The sequence below is a fragment of the Doryrhamphus excisus genome, linkage group LG19 (assembly GCF_037039965.1).
Source record: "Doryrhamphus excisus strain RoL-2023G ecotype Guam linkage group LG19, RoL_Dexc_Guam_v1.1, whole genome shotgun sequence".
NCBI lineage: Eukaryota > Metazoa > Chordata > Actinopteri > Syngnathiformes > Syngnathidae > Doryrhamphus > Doryrhamphus excisus.
Genome location: NC_136375.1, coordinates 8,398,012 through 8,417,606, shown reverse-complemented (window position 1 = coordinate 8,417,606; position 19,595 = coordinate 8,398,012). Strand labels below are relative to the sequence as shown.

The 19,595-nt window shown below is 38.2% G+C and overlaps 2 protein-coding genes across 14 annotated transcripts in view; one reads left to right on the top strand and one right to left on the bottom strand.

The window, feature by feature from the left end:
* fndc1 (fibronectin type III domain containing 1) overlaps positions 1-11,372 on the bottom strand; it is a 48,941-nt gene extending 37,569 nt beyond the window's left edge. The window contains exon 1 of the mRNA XM_058055988.2: positions 11,313-11,372. The gene's annotated coding sequence lies outside the window, so the exon portion shown is untranslated. The remainder of the gene's footprint in view (positions 1-11,312) is intronic.
* Positions 1-19,595, top strand: part of otofa (otoferlin a) — a 50,884-nt gene that overhangs the window by 8,350 nt on the left and 22,939 nt on the right. For all 13 annotated transcript variants that reach the window (XM_058055980.2, XM_058055979.2, XM_058055970.2 and 10 more), the window contains exons 3-8: positions 4,639-4,727; positions 7,319-7,418; positions 9,079-9,278; positions 18,331-18,404; positions 19,088-19,214; positions 19,302-19,356. In XM_058055980.2, the coding sequence (XP_057911963.2) occupies positions 4,639-4,727; positions 7,319-7,418; positions 9,079-9,278; positions 18,331-18,404; positions 19,088-19,214; positions 19,302-19,356 (645 nt within the window). The remainder of the gene's footprint in view (positions 1-4,638; positions 4,728-7,318; positions 7,419-9,078; positions 9,279-18,330; positions 18,405-19,087; positions 19,215-19,301; positions 19,357-19,595) is intronic.

Genomic DNA, 19,595 nt, shown 5'->3' with positions numbered 1-19,595 from the left:
ACGACTAACTGTAATGCAATCTTTCATACTCAGTTATTCATGATGACCACCACCTTCCATAAATGTTCATCAGAGGGACGGTTAAGTCCCATGGTCAAAATGAGACATCAGGCTCGACAAAGAGCTGGTTGGTTGGAGGCAGATGCAGACATGCATCGCTAATCTGACAGGCTCTATCATCATCACATCATTAAAACACATCACTCTGAGGTTCTACTTCACCCCACTGATCACTGAAGCGCGACAGTATTGCTGTGATGTGAACAAGCATACTGCCAACATCTTTGATAAACTACATACATTAGTTTAAAAATCCAGGGCTGCTCCAGTGAGATGCTTTTTTTTAATCTCTTTCTATCTCAGTATCTTAAACGACGAGCCCAGTGAAACATATTCTCTGCCAGTTCACCACTGAAAAGAAAATTCACTACAATTATTATTATTGCAGGCCAAATGAGCAGGGGTTTCACATATACTGTATAACCGAATATCGCGGTGTTTGACCTAAAACTTAATAATGATGTAAAGTTAGTGTGTCTGTTTGAGCCCACTTGCGACAGCTTGGACCTGCTCGGCTTTAATAAGTCCAACTCAGCAGTAACAATGCGTCTAACAACATTATTAGAGCAGAATATGCAAGTAAGTAAAATTATTCCAGTGAAAAGAATGCTGTCTCAGCTGAAAAGCATTTAAATGTTGTTGGTATCCTGCGGCGCTAGTCTTTCTCAAGGAATTCTTGGTCCTGACAAGCATTTTTTCGTCATTATACGGTGTACACATAAGTATCTAGGGTGCCAATTAGAATGTTTTGGTGTCCATCTTACAAAGGCAGTACAATTTAATGGAGTTACAGTATTTGTCCATCAAAAGGTTTTCATGTAAATTAACTATGGCCCATTATTAGTCGATAATGTTGGAGGATAATTATATATTGATGAGACATTACATGAGAAAAGATTACCTTAGTCATTGCATGTCCAACATGATAGAGTCGTCCTCCCAGTCCGTGTGGAAGTGGTAATTTTTTGGCTTCTTTCTTTCCCACTTTGTTTGAAACCCTTTCTTAAGTTTAGAATAAATAAGTTGGAGGCATAGTAGTTAGCTCAATAGCATGCTATGCTTAAAGCCGTGGCCATCTCTTGTGTCCTGCAGTAGCCTGCACATTAGCAATGTGTTGCAAACAAATAATATTAGGAGTGTGAAGGTGACTAAAGGGATGTTATTTCACGTCTACATGGCTCTAATAACGGTAAAAATTATTTAAAAAGTCATAAACAGGTTTTCTATGGTCTTGCTACAAAAATCCATCCATCCGCTTATCCTCACTGAGAAATATGATCTCGGTGAAGAACTAAATTTGAAACACTTATATGCTAGGACAACGTTAAAAAACCATAGCATTTCAGTATGTGGAATCAAACTATGGAATGGATTGAGTAAGGACCTCAAACAATGCACAACGATGAGCCAATTCATGAAACCATACAAGCAGTTGATGTTTGCTAAATACAAGGATGAAGAGTCTTGAACCAGTCATGATGTGCTATACGTATATATCGCAATATTGACAGTTACTATGGTACCCATTATGTCATTGCATGGTCATATCACCTCGTACTTCGGTACGTGGCAAAAAATAAAGAAAAATACAAAATAATAACAAAAAAAAACTTAAACTTAAATTATATTGAACAAATGTAACAGTTACTGATTGTAAAAGTACCAGATGGAGGGGTAGGATTTAATAAGCTTTGCTTCTTCCTACTCCTTTTGGACATGTGGAACTGTGAATTGATTGTGTGATGCACTCAATTGTAATCTGATGCATGTTCAAATGTAATTAAACCATTACCATCACCATTCATGCGTTCAAATTTTGGCTTCCTCCAGGTAGCTGTAGGGATCCGCTGCACACAGTCTCTTTAAGGGCCGTTCTGGGTTTCTACTTCATGAGATTGTGGCTTCTTGTACTTCATGAAAAAATGATCTGCCATGACTAATGAATGAGTTCCCTCCCAATGAGAAAGTGGCTTCCACTTCCTAATAAGAATGTGACTGAATGACTTTAAAACAAAGATTGTAATTTAACTCCTACCAATACTGGCTGCCGACAACAGTCTATCCTCATTTCTTTTATCCTTTAAAAAAAAAAAAAAAACACTAACACCTGAAGGCTCGGATTAAAAAGCATGTCATAATGTATAAGGTAACAAGCACTCACCTCTATCCAGATAAAAGGTAGGGTTGCTGTCAATATGACATTTTTCAAAGTGCTGCCATTCATCTGCAAAAAAAAAAGAAGTACACACCATAATTATTGAGGTCTTTTCTTTCTCTGTGACCATGGCAACAGTCCTAAGATATGACATGATTGCCCCGGCATTGCCATGTTACAATATAATAGGATCACAGCAGTAAAATACACGCTTCAGTTGAGCACGTAGCTCTCGTGATAGACAGCATGTGACATCACGGCTTCTGGTTATTGAGATCGTACCTGTGTCACTTTTAATGAGAACACCGCCACCGCCAATTAGGCTGTGGTACTGTATGGATGGTTCAGGGCAACATCTTTGAGTAGTAATGAGCCATTTTTGACAGCCCAGATAAAAGAGATAGCTGTAAAACTCAGCCAGTCAGTTGCTTGTTTTCATTTCACCATAATGTTTGTTATACCTTCTCAAAAGACAATAAAAGTTGTTAGTATACAGTTTGTATAGCAGTACCACTGAACGTAACTAACACATAGACATTACTGTCTAAATATAAGTGAATACTTGTGCCTTGTCCACAGTCAACACGTGATGGTGGTAAATGATGGCCTGCAAGGTCTCAAATTTGTGTATCTTTGGTGAATTACACTGCTTTTCAAGCTGATTACGCTTAAGTTATAGTTTCATTATTATAGTATTGTCCACTGAGAACATATAATGAACTGGTTGCTGAAATCTGAGTAAAGCGCTTATTTTTGTGATATATTGTATTTTGCCTGGAATGGGTTTTATAGCGGTTAAATGTACTGTACATTGTTTTTGTCTTAAACTCTAGTAGTCAAATCCTGTTGCTTGTCTTGTTTGGCTTTGTTTATTTGTGCGTCTCAGCGTGTAAAATTCTTTCCACAACTAGTGCAGAGTGTTGGGACAATAACTAAGGAAAGTTTTATGTGAATCTAGATAAAGGTACTGAACTTAACTTTGTTACGTTCATTAACAATGCAGGATTTTTCCACCCATTCATTGCTCACATAAATGATAAATGGCTTCCAAACATGGGTCACCATTCTTGTCAAACCTTTTTTGTGTTTGTTCTCGCATATACTTCATGACACAAGCCTTGTGTGGCTGGACTTGGAAGAAATGTTAATCACAGCGCAGTATCATATAGTATACAATCAAACTGAATGATCACCTTTTGGGAGCCTGTTATGCTCAAATCTATGAACATCACTTACAGGACATCATTTATTTCATCACGGCTTCCGTAAATGGATTTTTAGAATTTCCTAAGTACCCAATTACCTTCATAACTAAAGGGAAACACCTGTGCAAAACTAATTTGTGTTTTATAGTGCATAAAATTGGTCTTGCGGAAATGGTGTTGTCAGCCATTCAGCCATTTGGTTTTGAGTGTTTGGAAGAAGTTCACTCAGCAATAACACATACTGATCTTTTAAATTGGTTCTATAAATAGGGTTATAGATTTCATTTATTTTATATCATGGGGATTTAAATGTTAACTTTTGAAGTATGTTGCAGGCTGATCCATCAAAGACCGCATTTGGTTTGCACTGGTTTTAGTGGGACATTTCAAGTACATTTAAATTATAATTTATTTTCCAGGTCAGAAAATAATGTATTATTCTGTGAATATGGTGTAATTTGCAATCATTTGCAACTTTATTTTTATAAAATTGTCATGACTGTAACGTCAGTATTTTGCATGCTCGTGTGTTTCACTGTTGCAGCATGGCTTGGGGTACGAGTACGAATATACGATGACGACAAGCTGAAGGCAGAATCCTTGAATTAGTGCATGTGACTTTGCGTGTGCAGAGAAGCCTGTAAACACACTGCACATATAGTGCATTTATTGTCAGTGAGTTGCTGTCTTTTTACTCTGGGGAAATTAACATGGCTCTCTATTGTCTGTAGGTGTTAACAAAATTAGGTTTCTACTGGTGTGTATGATTGTGTGTATCATTTACTCAACTTTAGCCACATGTGCTGTGATTCATGAAAAATTTGTGCAGAGTGTGCACACGGCCGTTGTTTGTTGGATCCATAAAGATTAGCAGGTGGGAAACTCCAGGATTTGGTTAATGAGAGAAACAAAAGGCTGATGGATCGCCTGCCTGACAGCCTGCAGTGTTTTCATGAATGAGAGGCCAACAACAGCAGGAGACGTTAAATGGGTTTTAAATTACCCTTTCAGCCTTCATCTTGGAACAGTGGAACAATGGAGAATGTGTTTGACCTGCAGAGAACACCTTATTCAACCTCAGATGTTCTAATGTAATAAAATATCAAGTAGTATAGTCCAAAATAAAGGTATAGACCTAATACTGGACAAGAATATTAAAACTGGTTATTGGTTACTGTTCTGTTATGTTTTTAACTATTCGGTTTGTGCCTCTTTCAGACGTTTCGATGGCCGATTGCTAGCAGCCTGGATGGAAGCGAGATGCTGGAGATCCAAGTGTACAATTATAGCAAAGTCTTCACTAACAGGTATACCCGTGATGATCACATCAAGCATGATTCCAACATAGAATTGTTTCTGGTCTCCCTGCCCTCCCTACAACAGCATGTGATTGGTTATAAATGACACAACTTCAACTAAAGAGGAAGAAACGACGAAGCCCCAAAGTGCTTGTACTAAATTGAGTCACTTGTTTGTGAAATGGTGTGCAGACCACAAAGCCTTCTCTGGTGTCGCAGTACTTAAATCCAATCTTTGATCGCATTTTCTCATTTAATGCCCTGTTTCACAATTGCACTATTGTCTTGGTTCTGGCTCAATTTAGGTGGTCTCCTTCGTTCGCATCACCAGCAGGCCCTCAATGAGTTTCCCATCAGGAGAACTGTGAAAGTGGATTAGATCGTCCATAATGGGCCTGACTAGCAAATCATGATGAATACACTGTGACATGATAGATGATGGAAGTGGAATGTCATGTGGAGCCTGCTTCATGCTTTAATTATTGTGCGTTTGATTTAACACTGTATTGACACAAACTAATGAAAAAAAATCACAGCTATTAATATTTGCTGTCATATTTTACTTTGCCTGTTCCTCCTCTCAGCTTCATCCAGATAGTAACGGCTGCTTGTTATTGGCGCGCATGCGTCCACATGTCGCCCACACAGCTATTAAACATTGTTTTTGTCTTTATGTGTGTGTCCACTGGCAATCCTCAGAAAAAAAAGTTGGTGGTAGCCATGTTGACAGATGTGCTGTCAGTTCAACAGAAGGGCACTGGTAATTGCCACCACAGTTCTTCTGGTGGAGGTTTTTCAAAGCGGAAAACAGGAAATGACCACCTAAAACATCACTAAGATCCATCAGCTGACTGCAATATAAGACTTTTTCTTTCAAAATAAGCCACAAAATGGCAGGTTGTCTTACATTCTAGAGATTCATACATGCAAACCCACAGGTGACGTCAAAGTACTTATTTTTTGCTGAGTATAGGGGTTATGTCCATATGTCAACGTATTCTCCTTGTGTGTTTTTTACAGCTTCATCCCACATTTAATTGCAACTCCAAATTGTCCATAGGTATGAATGTGAGTGTGAATGGTTGTTTGTCTGTGTGTGCCCTGTGGTTGGCTGGTGACCAGTCCAGGGTGTACCCATCCTCTCGTTCGAAGTCAGCTCGTATATGAATGAATGAATGAATACAGTATAGCCTCCTCATTCTCTTCTGTAATTCTGAGATTTTCTTTCTGTCTGCTAAGTGCTTCAAATATTGATTGTGCGTGCTAGTTTTACAAGATTTTTCCTCCCTGCAAGCTTTTCCCACTGGGTGATTGTGTTTTCCATCTGATGACTGTCCTAATGAATATGAACACTCCTGTATGGTCGCTTATACTGCATGTTTATGTTAGGCCATAATAGAGTGCAAGCAGGAGATGGCTCAGCCTGTGGTTCAGTGTGGCCGTACTGTGTGTGTTCTTTGTATGTGACCTTACTTTGTGGGCATCACTTTTGGGGTAAACGCTTTAAATTATTCACAAGCTCTAATTGACCAGGTCAGGTGACTCACAGTATAGAATCATAACTGCATGTATTTGCCCAATTTGTAACAATATGTTTTCTGAGGGCTGCACGGCGGGCAAGTGGTTATCGCGCAGACCTCACAGCTAGGAGAGCAGAGTTCAATTCCATGTTCAAAAACATGCTTGGTTAATTGGCAACTCCAAATTGTCCATAGGTATGAATGTGAGTGTGAATGGTTGTTTGTCTATATGTGCCCTGTGATTGCCTGGCCACCAGTCCAGGGTGTACCCCGCCTCTCGGCCGAAGACAGCTGGGATAGGCTCCGGCACCCCCCGCTGCCCTAGTGAGGATAAGCAGTAGAAAATGGATGGAAGGATGTTTTTGGAGGCGGAACAGGATGTAATGAATAAGTTTTTACTTGATTTGACTTAATTTTAAGTAACAAGCACCTCAGTGTGGCGGAAGAGTCCACTGTCTAAGCTGTTGGCAGGCCTCATAATATCTAGTGTTTATGTCACTTGGATGTCTCTGACAGTGGTGATGTGGTGGTAATAACGTCATATTTGATTAAGATAAATCAATAGGTACAGTTTGTCAAATCCAAATCTGGTCTAGTGTTCTACAGTTAAATTGTATTGTATTGTACACCTATTCTGGTTACTTTATGATTCCACTTGTATAAATGTTAATAGTATTACAGTTATTTAAAAACTGGTGACACTGGAATAACGCAAACATCTACCATATTTGTTGCCGCAATTATTTTTGGCAGAAATCTAGCAAGGATAGAGTATGCCTAATTGTGACGACAAGCAAACCGGTTTATTATTCTAATAATGGCCTCTATGTCAAAGAAAATGAACTGATAGAGCAGCGTAGAGTTTTCTCAACGCTTGTCAGAGCTCATCCTCCTCAACAGCCATGGCTGTCACACTCTTCCCCATCTTACAGCGAGGGAGTCGAGTACATGCCTCAAACGGCACTGTGATAATGATTAAATGTCTTTACTGTCAACAGCAGGACAACACATGTTAATCTGTGGTGGACACACATAATGGTACATATTGATTGGTGCTGTTTTCTTCTCCCCCCCCTGTAGATTGGTGGGGACTTTCTGCATGGTGCTTCAGAAGGTGGCGGAGGAGGGGCAGCTCGAGTTGACTGACACACTCGTAGATGATAACAACACATCCATAAATGTGAGTCAGCGCTTGCACACTACCAGCGACGGTCATTGCGAGCGTTTTTAAAATGAGAATGTTGCAAAAAGTGACCAAAACCGAAATGACAAAATGTAAACAAAGTGTCAAGATGCAAAAATCAGTAACAAACATGAAGGGGTAGGATTCCTCCTTTTCAGATATTTTAAATTTTGCATACACATGATGTTCCTTAATGCTTGAAACAAACATACTGTCTCTTAGCATCAGCTGTACTCTTGCAGTAAGCTATTGAGTGAAACTGTTTTTTGGAACAACAAAGAGAGGGTCGGTGCACGTTTTTCCAAATTATAGGTCTCATACTCTATGTATGTGGGAATAAGACCAGTAATGGAGTGGGTTTAAAGCTTCCCTGTAGTGCACAGTTGTGCTGGTGGATCTGGGCGTGCTGATGGGATTGTTTTTCACACCATAACACACACCGTGGGAGCGCTTTAAGGCTTACCACATACACATGAAGGGGAGTCATGCATGCACACATACAGACAATTAAGAAGACCGTGGTGTGAAGAACCGAAGCCCAAGGTTAACCCTTTCAATTGCAAATACTGAAAACACTGGTTGCTATAGTAACAAAAAAATAAAGCTACACTGACTACTGTGAGAATATTAAGGGAATGCTCAGAAAAAGAGAGAACAAAAACATTACATTACAAAAATTAAGTAAAAGTCAGGAGAATAAACAGTCAAAACCAACCCCTTAGGAGGCACAGAAGACAAACTTCAGTGTCACCATTGTTTCTGAAGGGGATTAAACTACTGTCACCCTAATTTTTAGCCCAGCAGGCACCGTGGAGATGATTTATAGCACTGGCAGAGTTCATTTCCTATAATGACAGCTGCTTTCACACACAATTTAATTCATTAAATCTAAAATGTTACACAAGTTAGCCTCAGGGTGGTGGTGTAAAATGTGTGTGATTGTACACAGCACTAGGAAGAATCATAGGTTTAGGTACATAAAGGACATTTACAGCTTTAAGCCATAGTGTAACTGTGATTGGTAAAGAAGTAAATACAACTAATGAAATATGCTTCATTAGTATTGTTTTCATTCAAAGTTGTTTATATAGAGTAAATACTATGCGTGACCATATTTCAAAAGCAATTCAAGTTCAACAACAATACATGTTGTATGTTAGGTTTGTCATGCCATGAACCATATGAAAATGGTAGGGGAAATGGTCGATTCCAGACCACAAAAATGGCAAAAAATTCATCAGTTGCAGGATACGCATTTTGTCACAAGTCTAGTAATGTGATAGACCGTTGTCTTATATTCGGGGTCTACAGAAAACCAGCAGGTGGCGCCAAGGCCGCGACTTTTCTGCCGCCATGCACACACGCCAGGACTGCAGATACGGAGACGCCTCAGAAAAAGTAGCTTCCAAGATTAGAGGAGCTATGATGCCAATTTGAAGATAATCATGAAGCCACTGTAGCCATTATTTTCTAACCTACTCATGCTTAATTTACTGATATTGAAAACCCAATTTCAAAATAAGATTACATATGTCTTTGATTTGTCATTACATATTTTCCCCAAGAACGGGTCTTGAAAATGATTGCGAGGCCGTCTTATATTCGGGGTCATTCGGACCAATTGTGGTGTATAATGGAGCTTTCCTCTTCTTTCCAGACCAGCGTAACCATAGACATCAGATATCAGTCGATGGAAGGCACAATGGGCATGTGGCATAACGGAGAGCTCCTGGATGTTCCTGATGACCGCGATGGGGTGTTTACTTTCGAGACAGAGAGCCTGCTGTCCGGACACAGCCACGGATCAGGTGCATCTGCGGGGCGATCCTTACAAGGATCCATAGCGACATTCAGAAAGTGAGTCCAACATGCACATTGTAAAAGTTGTCGGATTAATATCTGCCAGGGCGCTGGCGTCAGTTGGGTTCAATACTTCCTGTATTACCCTCTCCTCTTTGTACTTCTGCCTGAAAGGTTTTCAGACTGTACGCCATTGCTTCTTGAGAGTTCTTGACTGTGCTTCTGACATTAATCTGGTATAACTCCTCTATAGGGGAGAGGAGGAGAAGAGATGGATAAAGAGAATGTATTTTACCGTTTTGCCTTGAGGTGCATTTCCAATTGTCATGCGTGGTGCTTTGCAGCCTTTGCAGTGCAGGTTTATGCGTCTGTTTTTCTTTCTTTGGCCTTTAAGCATGATTAGCATTGTGACCATGGAGGCCTACACACCCTACTCCCTCCAAGGTAATGTATACGATAATTGTGAGACTTGCTCAGAATATTTTTATCCATTTATGCTCCGCTATACTTGATGCCACCATTTAATGTGCAGCAAAACATTAGCACCTGTAGCTGCCATCTAGATATGAAAAAGATGATTTGCCCTTCGAATATGCATAGCATTTCTGTACAATTACATTTACAGTTTGTTCCATGCCATCTTTGTCCAGGTTTCACATCCGTAAGTCATTGTCGGTAGTACAATTAGTTAAAGGTCCTTCTTCTGTGGACAACAGGAACTTTTTTGTTGCATAGGATATCTTTGTATCTGCCAGCCTTAAGTCTCAATCACTGTTTGGCCTGGATATTTGTAGCTTTCAGAGTGCTCTATCTTTTCATTTTGAATCTTTATGGACAAACAATATAAACCACAATAAGTCTGTGAAACTCTTGCACATAGGGACTTGCAGTTCCAATAGTGGCACCGTTGTGGCTGTGGAAGGGACTCTCATCCATATGGATCCAGGACATCCAACAGTTGATCTGTGTCCACTGAATAAAAGTCCACCAAATCTTGCCAGCTCTTTTCTCTCGAGACAGGCCTGACATGAACAGACGGCATTCTCCCAGTAGAAATCTGCCTGCATGTAACTGGCTCTTTTCCAATTTTACACAGAGTTCCCCACAACTGCCAACCACTCTTCTAACTTCATGTCCCTGAGTGTACTGTACTTGTTGAAAAAGTCCATCCAAAGTCTTGAAAATAGTTTCCTCACTTCAAACTATCCATGCGGAAAATTTGATGTTAATTGCGCTGGTTGTCTGGACCCTTCAAGGCATGGTAAGGTCAATGATAGAGTGACCTTATCTCACAGTTAAGACTTTTTCAAATTGGGAACCGTGAGGATCAGAGCATCAGACACCATTATATCGGAGGCAGACTTATTCAATCTTGGATGCTTTTGAGATGAGGTCCAACAATCTCTAGCCTGTTTTCATCACTTTTAATGGTTGAATCAGAATTGTGTCCAAATGGTTTGAGAAGAGGCTGCACAGTCTATGAGTGGTTAGCACGCAGGCCACACAGCTAGAAGACCCGAGTTCCATTCCACCCGAGGGCATCCCTGTTGTGGAGTTTCCGGGTACTCCGGTTTCCTCCCACATTCCAAAAACATGCCAGGTTAATTGGCCACTCCAAATTGTCCATAAGTATGAATGTGAGTGTGAATGGTTATTTGTCTATGTGTGCCCTGTGATTGACTGGCCACCAGTCCAGGGTGTACCCCGCCTCTGTAAGGATAAGCGCTAGAAAATGTATCAATGAATGGTTTGAGAAGGCCCAAAAGAAAACAATACATCCATGGTACAGTTTGGTGACTCTGTGTGAGTGATATATGGACCTGCTTTCCAACTAAGATTTTTGTCTCAATGCAGAGATTTTACGTTTCTGTAGTACAAATCCACCACTTTATTGATGATATCATCATGTATCACAGTCACAAATAGTCCTTAGCTGTTATCACAACAATGGATTAGTTTTGATTGTCTTTTTCAATGTACCCATTATTCATTCACTCCTCATTCACACATCTGCCCTGGTGTAGACTGACATTCATTCACATTCATACACCAGTATGGGCAGAAGTGGAGGCACTGTCAACTGAAACATACCTGCAACGCCACGTAGCCTTGACTGGAGTCTTTGTTGGACCCACCTGGATGCAATGGCGGTGATGTTGATCTGCATGTAGGTATTAACCTTTCCAAGTTGCATTCAACTGTGAAAAAATACAAATGTAACCACACTTGTAATGGTTGCATACACAGTTAAATACATATGGTGAGACAATGAATGTTTTACATCCAATTGAAACACAGCATCGACTCACTTTTTTCTACATTTAAGCTTCAGGAATTTTGTACTCTTTTTGAAATTCTCTCAGAAAAGTCTTGATTAAACACTGAACGTGAAGCGGGGAATAGTCTTAACTATTAAAAATATGGACTTTAAGAATGAAATTCATTTTTCCCCAATTTTTAAGACCTTTAAATGTTGTTAGAATGTTGTATTCTCGTGTTAAACAAAGCCAAAGTTTCAGATGATGAGTTTTGCTCATTTGGATTTGAGCCCTAAAAGAAGTTTGGGATGGCTCTGAACGCTCGGTTGTAACACTGGCGGTATGTGATGTCACAGAGTGCCCTTTCCTTATATGGGCGTGCGATGTAGGCCAGATACACTCTCTACCCTGCCCTAAGCTCTGCTTACGGTGCTAACAATGTCTCAGAGGAAGTGTTTCTTCGGGTGTAAGGGAAAGCTAAACTTGTTTACAATTCCTAATGAGGCAAACATGAGGGAGAAGTGGTTGGAGTTCCTGATTCCCTACCAGCAAAAGAAAAAAAATTATCTGTCAACGGCGTTTCACATTAGACTGTTTTGTCTACATGGGCTAGTATGCAGCTGGACGAGCTAACAAACTGTTGAAGCCCGACGTTCTCCAATGTTACTTGGTCGCGTCCAAGAGTCAGAAGAACAAGCAGGAAGTAACAAAAACTGTACATTACAACCTAATGCAGGTACATAATACTACACTTAGTTACAACTGTCAATAAAACAACCACAAAAGCAGCTATGTTCTCCCCAGGGAGGTTTCAAACATCCACCCGGGCAGTAGTCTTGTTCGACGGTGTCAATTCGCCCCAGGGGATTTAGAGCTGGCTATCATTGCAAAGTTGAGAGACGGTTCGCTATGGCATCATCTGTGGAAGTGTATGACATCAATAATTCTGTGTTGTTCTGGTGCTGTTATACATAAACCAACATGCAAATACACAGGACACTCATGCCCTGAAGCTGAAAAAGAACATCACAATCTTTTAGGTAACATGAAAAAAGAACACCAATTGTGAAATTATGTTTTATATCAATACTTTGCATTATTATCTTTGTAAAAGCATCATTTTTGATACAGCTCATAATGTTGTGGACAGAAATTCAAATGAACTATACACAAACTATAAACCCAGAATTGACTTTCCACTTTTGAGACCTTAAAGGTCATGTAATCGACTTTCCAAATACTTGGGCCAGTATGAGGGAATCTAAATTCATTTTACAAGGCAGCTTGTAAGGCATACCATTTAATCATCTTCTCCTAAATGTAAAGAAATTGCACCGCGAGTTGCCACAGGCGAGAAACTCCTCTCTACCTGGCCCCGTGTAGGCTCTCGGCCTTCATGATGATTTACGACAGAGTCCTTCACATTTTTTTTTTTGCTATCTGCTGCGCCTTGGTGAAAAGGCTCTGCAGAGGTTTTGTTATCCCTAATGAAAATATCACCTCCAAAGTGGGTTAGTGTCACTCTGCAGTGTTAAGAGATCTGCTGTGGATCACATGTAGTATGCAATTAATTATGACCATGTTTATTTAAAATCCTTCTTTTGGCTTTGTCTTATAGAATTACTGTTGATACTAGGAATTATTTTGGCTTAGTTATTCATTCTGTATCAAAACCTTACCACTTCCACATGGAATGAGAGAAGTTTTTTTCACTCTATCAAGTTGGAAATGCCAAGGCTGACTTCATGTAATATTAAGGTAATGTAATGTCTCAATGTTTTGTCATTACTGCCACCTAGTGACCAGAATATGACATATCACTTGTAGTTCAATATGCTTTGGCTAATAAGAGACAATAGTTTATCATGAAACAGCGATCATTTATTGATTAATTTCTGAAAGCCGCGATATAGCGAAGGCGTAATAATCAAACCACAACATTGCAAGGGAAAACTGAATTTCAACGTTTCTCTTAAATAATCTATGGAAATTTTGTTTTTGTAGTACTAGGACTTTAGTCCCATATTACATAATGATTTAAATTTAAAAATTACAACCTCATTGTGTTTTGTTTCTCATGTTACAACTTAAATAAAAATATTTTTCTTTATTTTCTTTTTTGTTATTACAATACAGCTTTTTGACTTGATTCTTATAAAATTACAGCTGCTTTTCCCATTTCTGCTGTTTTTAAATTTTGTAGCTATTTCTTGTAAGTTGAAATTATTAGTTTATTCTCATAATATTTTGACTTTATTTTCACATTACATTATTTTTTGCAACTTAACTTTATTTGTTTCTCATAATAAATATAACATTTTAAAAACAAAGCTTTTTTATTTAATATTTCAAGAATATGCTACTAAAATTATGTAATTTTTCCTCATATTACAACCTTCTCATAAAATCATTATTTTTTCCTTAATATTTTTACTTAGTTTTTCTAAAATTCCTGATGATTTTGCCCTTTTTGCTGTTGCTGTCATTTGGTTTTCTGGTTAAATTATATTTTCAGAATGTGCGGCATACCAATAAAAAAAAAACAAAAAAAAAACAGACAGACAGACAGCAAATGACCCCCGGGCTGTACTTAGAACACACCTGTTCTATATAGTTCTAGTTCTATACACATTGACCATTAAGGGATGACATTCTGGCAGCAGACGGTAACATTCACATTTTGTCCATTCAGTAACTTTAGGATTTGCTGATTATGACATAAATGCTCACAAAGTAATGTCATATTAAACGTCAAAAGTCGGCTATATAACTCATGATCACAAGGCTGACACTTAACAGCTTTTATTAAATCCTATATTGAGTAGCATGAAAACATATCACTACTTTCCGTGAAGGACCTCTTCTCTGTGATTTGTAGTGATATCAGCAATTGTGCTGTTTTTTTGTCCCATACTTGACACGTGGATGCAGGGAGTGCTGTGTGTGCATTTATTGTGTGATGATGAAACATGTGTATAATATGATGAGGAAAAATATCATGTCTGATTCCCATTGATACATTGTGTTCAACTCACTCTGGGTTACTTCTTTCCTTGCTGCCTCGGTCTGCATTATGTAGGACATCTTCAACTTCCACTCAGGCGCACTATAAAATATGAAGTCAGACGGACACAAAGAGAATATCAGGAGTTGGAAATATTTGGAGGGATGATCCTGCCAATAGGCTACAGGCTACAGTGGAGAACTGCACACTCTTCCAGTATTATTTAAATATGTGTAAGAATAGAACCTCTATGTGTGATGCTGAATGTGCTTAAATATGTGCATGTGATCACAAAAGAGGGAACAGACATGGTGTCAAACACTATTCAGCGAAGCCCCCCGTGCAGAACACATGAATGAATTATTGATCATTGCCAGTTTTTTCTTCCTTCCTTACTGTTGACACTGTCAAGTTCAAAGCTTGTCATGTTGTAGATATCCAAGCACTTCCACAGATAAACTCACATCTACTGTATGTGAGAGGTGTTTGTGGTGCAATATCGTGGGAATATGGCAACCTTAGAGCGTCCATCTGCAGTGCAATTTACATGCTCTACAAGGCAATCTATCCTTGCTGTCATCTATTATTGATTTGCACACACTATTATAAACTGCTCAGTTCATTTTTATCTTGTCTTCACACTTGCGTGTGCAGAAACTATTTAGTGTTGTACCTTGCAGTCATTAACTATACTTGGCCTGACAAGGTCTGAACGAACTTGATTGCTTATGTGCATTGGTGTCATTTATACCTTCAACCTTCTAAGTGCAGAGGGACTTTGGGCATTCATTCAAAAAGCAGACAATAGACCTGTGAAATAAAGTGGAAAAATAAGATTCAGCGTCTTTAAGTTGGTCATAACCTCGCCTGTAATACTGTTTGTTCTTGTTATCCTTGCCTCGACACAACTCCGTAACTGTATGCAATTAGTGTGTATAAATGTGCAGTACATTAAATATGCTAAAGAACCGTAGCTAGCTAAAAACACATGGATACATTGCTAACAGCTAGACTAAACCGTCAAGTTTACGAACATATTCATATTTCAGGAACATTTGACATCGCTATTTTAAGTGTTTTGTACACATATATACTCACAAAGGCGAAGGTTTCCCAAGGCACAAACAAGAACAAGCACATCTTCTATGAGCTTTTTCAAACTTTTGTTTCGGCCCTTGCTAAGTCGGGCTTCACCGAGAGATGAAAAAAGATTGTCTAATAGGAAGGTGATCACTCTCTCTTGCTGCTACTAATACGATTCTTTTTAGGGACCACGTCTCACTTTGATTTTTTTAAACATTTATACTGTATATTTTTAACGTATTTATTTACCAGCTATGAACCCGTTTACAAGCATTTGTATTTCAAAAAGACATATGAAGAGCCTTTTCACAGAGGCGCAGCAGATAGCAAAAAAAATGTGTCAAGGGCTCTGTCGTGACCATTTGTTTCACACTGTGTTATGTTTACATAGGACATTTTACATTTGCAGCATATAGAAAAATATGTTGCAAAACACTGCGCCATCATTGCCATGCTGCTAAAAATGAACAAATACTAATTAAAAAGGCGTCATAAATGTTTATTTTCAATTAGCTGAAAACTACACAATTTTAGTTAATACATGTTAACATTAGAAAACTAAAAATGCATATATTAATTTTACATTTAATTATCAGAATCAGAAATCAGAAAAGGTTTATTGCCATGTATGATCAAACACATACTAGGAATTTGTTTTGGTATAGTAGGTGCAGACACATCTATTAAAAAAGAATGAAAAATACAAAATATACAGAATAACAGTATAAATAACAGTATAAATATATGTACACATGTATAATATGTATTATTATTTTATTTGAAATGTAACTTGAAATGTAATTCTATTAAATCTACAAAAAAGGGCTTCTGCAAGGTGATTATATGATGATAACATCATTGAAATTTTTACAGTTGCGTCACATGTAACAGCTATCCATCCATTTTCCCCCTCCCCTCATTATCTCCCACCCAGCCACCCACCCCCAGCAATACTACCATCCACACATCACCCACGCATTGCTTCAGAGCTCCAGGACCTTGCAGACTTCAAATATGTTCATTTAAAATTTGATAAAAAGGGATTTTTTGATGACCTTCTATTTCATTTGAATAGACTTGGACACGTGTTTCATGTGGTATGTATGAAGAACATACAGTAGTTTCTTTAAGTCGTTTGTTGATGGAGATGTCATGATTATCTTAAACTAGCATTTCATTTTTGATAGACTTATATAATGGAATAATGGAAAAACTCCTTATACCTGTATTCTCATGAATGGCTGAACAATGATATATTCTTCTTGATTGTAAAATATGTAAAACAATATTTAATGCTCAAAATCTGTCAATGGTGCAAGCTTTTTGCCTGCATTTTTGTAAAGGGTTGAATGTTTATTTACAGTTCTTGATTTTAAAGCATGTTGATTTTACAACATGTAATAATTTATCCTTAACCTAACAACTTTGAAAGATTGTTTATGGTACACTGTCTCGTATTTAGAGGTCTATAATATTGGCAGACCAGCCAGGACATCTCTAATGTTTGGCTGCATTTCAAGACAAAGGCATTATATAGTTTTGCTAGCATTTAGCATGCACATTCATTGAGTCTTTGTTGGTGAACTTCTTCACTCTATTGTATTTTACAAATAATTAATGAATAAATTAATTGCTATTTTGTGGTTGACTATGGCCTATCATTAGCATGCATATTGAAGCAAATGTTACATATTCTTGGCCTAAATTAAGCATTTTCAAGCATAAAAATGTTCAAAATGAACTAAAATACAAATACAGTTTAATGCAACATAATAACAACACAGGCTACTGTTCTGAGTCAATGTCATTTGAATCCCCGACATCACTTCCTGTCCACACGTTCGGAAAAAATTTATTGTATCACTCATGAGCATGAGTCTTATTTTCTCTGAATATATACAATATATTGTGTAATATGTGTGTAAAGGTGACTATAGGGGTGTTATTTCATTCCTTGAGGGCTCTAATAATGGTCAAAAATCCTATTTAGAAAGGATGAACAGGTTTAACTATGGAAACAGGCTCTAACTATGAAAATATTCAATTTATTAATATTGAATCCTACTTATCGCAGTCAGTCTGGAACTAATTAACCGTGATAAACAAGGGATTATTGTATATTTACTGGCGTGTGTAAAAGTAGATTACACCTGTATGAGGAGCCCTACAGTATTAACTCATTTTATATGATGTTTTGTTCTATAATATTCTTCATATATGTTCAAAACTGTCAGTTGTTGTTGTTTTTCCACACGTGAGGCAGGGATCAAAAAAGAAACTAGACCCCTGTTACAGTATACCCGACTCTGGATGCTTAAGGAAACAAAGGCAAAACCTTATTCATCAATTTCCTGTCCTGTATCCATATCCACAGCAAATTGGATGGTCACACACATTCTTCAATTATTAAGGCCTCTCGTTTGTGGTCTCCCGCGGGTGACATCACAAGTCTTTGTTGTCGTCGGGCTATTTGATCCAGATCAAATAAATGTAGAGAAACCGGACACTGTTGTTTTTGTGAACGTGGCTTTGGAGGATTGTGGCTGGTGATGAGTTGGACTTATATTGTCGGGAGTTAAATGTCGTGGCCAGTCACTTTGATTGGACTTCTTGGTGTTTGGTTGCCAGTTGGTTGTCGGAGTGCGACTGACGGGTCTGGGCCCGCTGATGGAAAGTGACCTTCAAGGACACAAGTTCAGATTATCAACGGCGTGTTCATAATATCGCTTACATCTCTCTGTCCCTGTCTTCATTATACCAACAGAGCAGCGAGGGGAATGTCTTCAGTCATGAAGCTTGGAAAGATCAAGAGCTCCAAAGATGATCCCAAGAAAGGAGGTAAAATATTTGGCCCCGTATTTACAAATGAATCCAATTTCCCAGCAAAGTAAGCACTTCCATTGTCAAAATATGCAAAGTACCAAGATACTGTACATTCCCTACCAAGTGGCACAGTTCGGTCCATCATAGTATGAGTGGGAATGATAAAAAGATACTACACCTTCATATTTTGTAAAGCAACACAAGTACTGTACCTATGCTAGGAAGCTACAAATGCGGGATTTCAAGAAAAAAATGCATCTTGGCTTTGTGATGCATTTAGGTGTGTTTCTCGTTAGAAGTATTTTCTCTTAATATTTTGACTTTATTCATGTAAAATTAGAGTCATTTCTTTACCGTTATTTCAATGTTTTGGGCAAAATTTTATTCTATTATGACTTTATCTGCATAATAGTTTGACTTTATTCAAGTAATATAATAAATTACTTTGTTGTTTTGTTTCTCAATTTCTGATTTTATTAAAAAAATAATATGTTTTTCTTTGATATTTCAACTTTATGCTCCTAAAATGACATAATTTTGGACCATTACAATGTTTTTCTTGTTATATTACAACTTTTTCCTCTTAATATTGTGACTTTACTCTTGTATTCTTATATTTTAAGAATAAAAAAAACAACATGGGCGGCACTTTTGGCGCCCCTGGGTTACATTGTTATACTTATATATGTTGTACCTAGATGAGCCGGCGGTCCTGGATATGGTGGATCTGGACAAGAAGGCGATGCGTCTTGCTGGGATGTTGGAACCAGATGCTATCTCACTAGCTTCAGTCACTGCTGTCACCACAAACATCTCCAATAAGAGGTCTCATATCTGTTGAAGAACATACACAAATTCAGTTAAATCTGATTTTTTTTTTTTTTAAATGACTGATTGTGCTCATTTGTACAGGTCAAAGCCAGATATTAAAATGGAGCCGAGCTCTGGACGACCAGTGGATTACCAGGTTTCTAACAATCGCAACATTATTACAGAGGATTTATGTTTGTCATGCATATTCATTCACTCGTCTCCTCTAAAGGCTAATTGTTAGATTGAGTAGATACCTCAAATGTTATATTAGTTTAGCCTTGGGAGATGTCACTGTAAAATGGAAGTCAGGAGGATGATTGGATTACGTGAAAAACTGATTGAGGTTAATGTGATTTATTTATTCAACTTCCAGGTGGTCAACCTATACCTTGG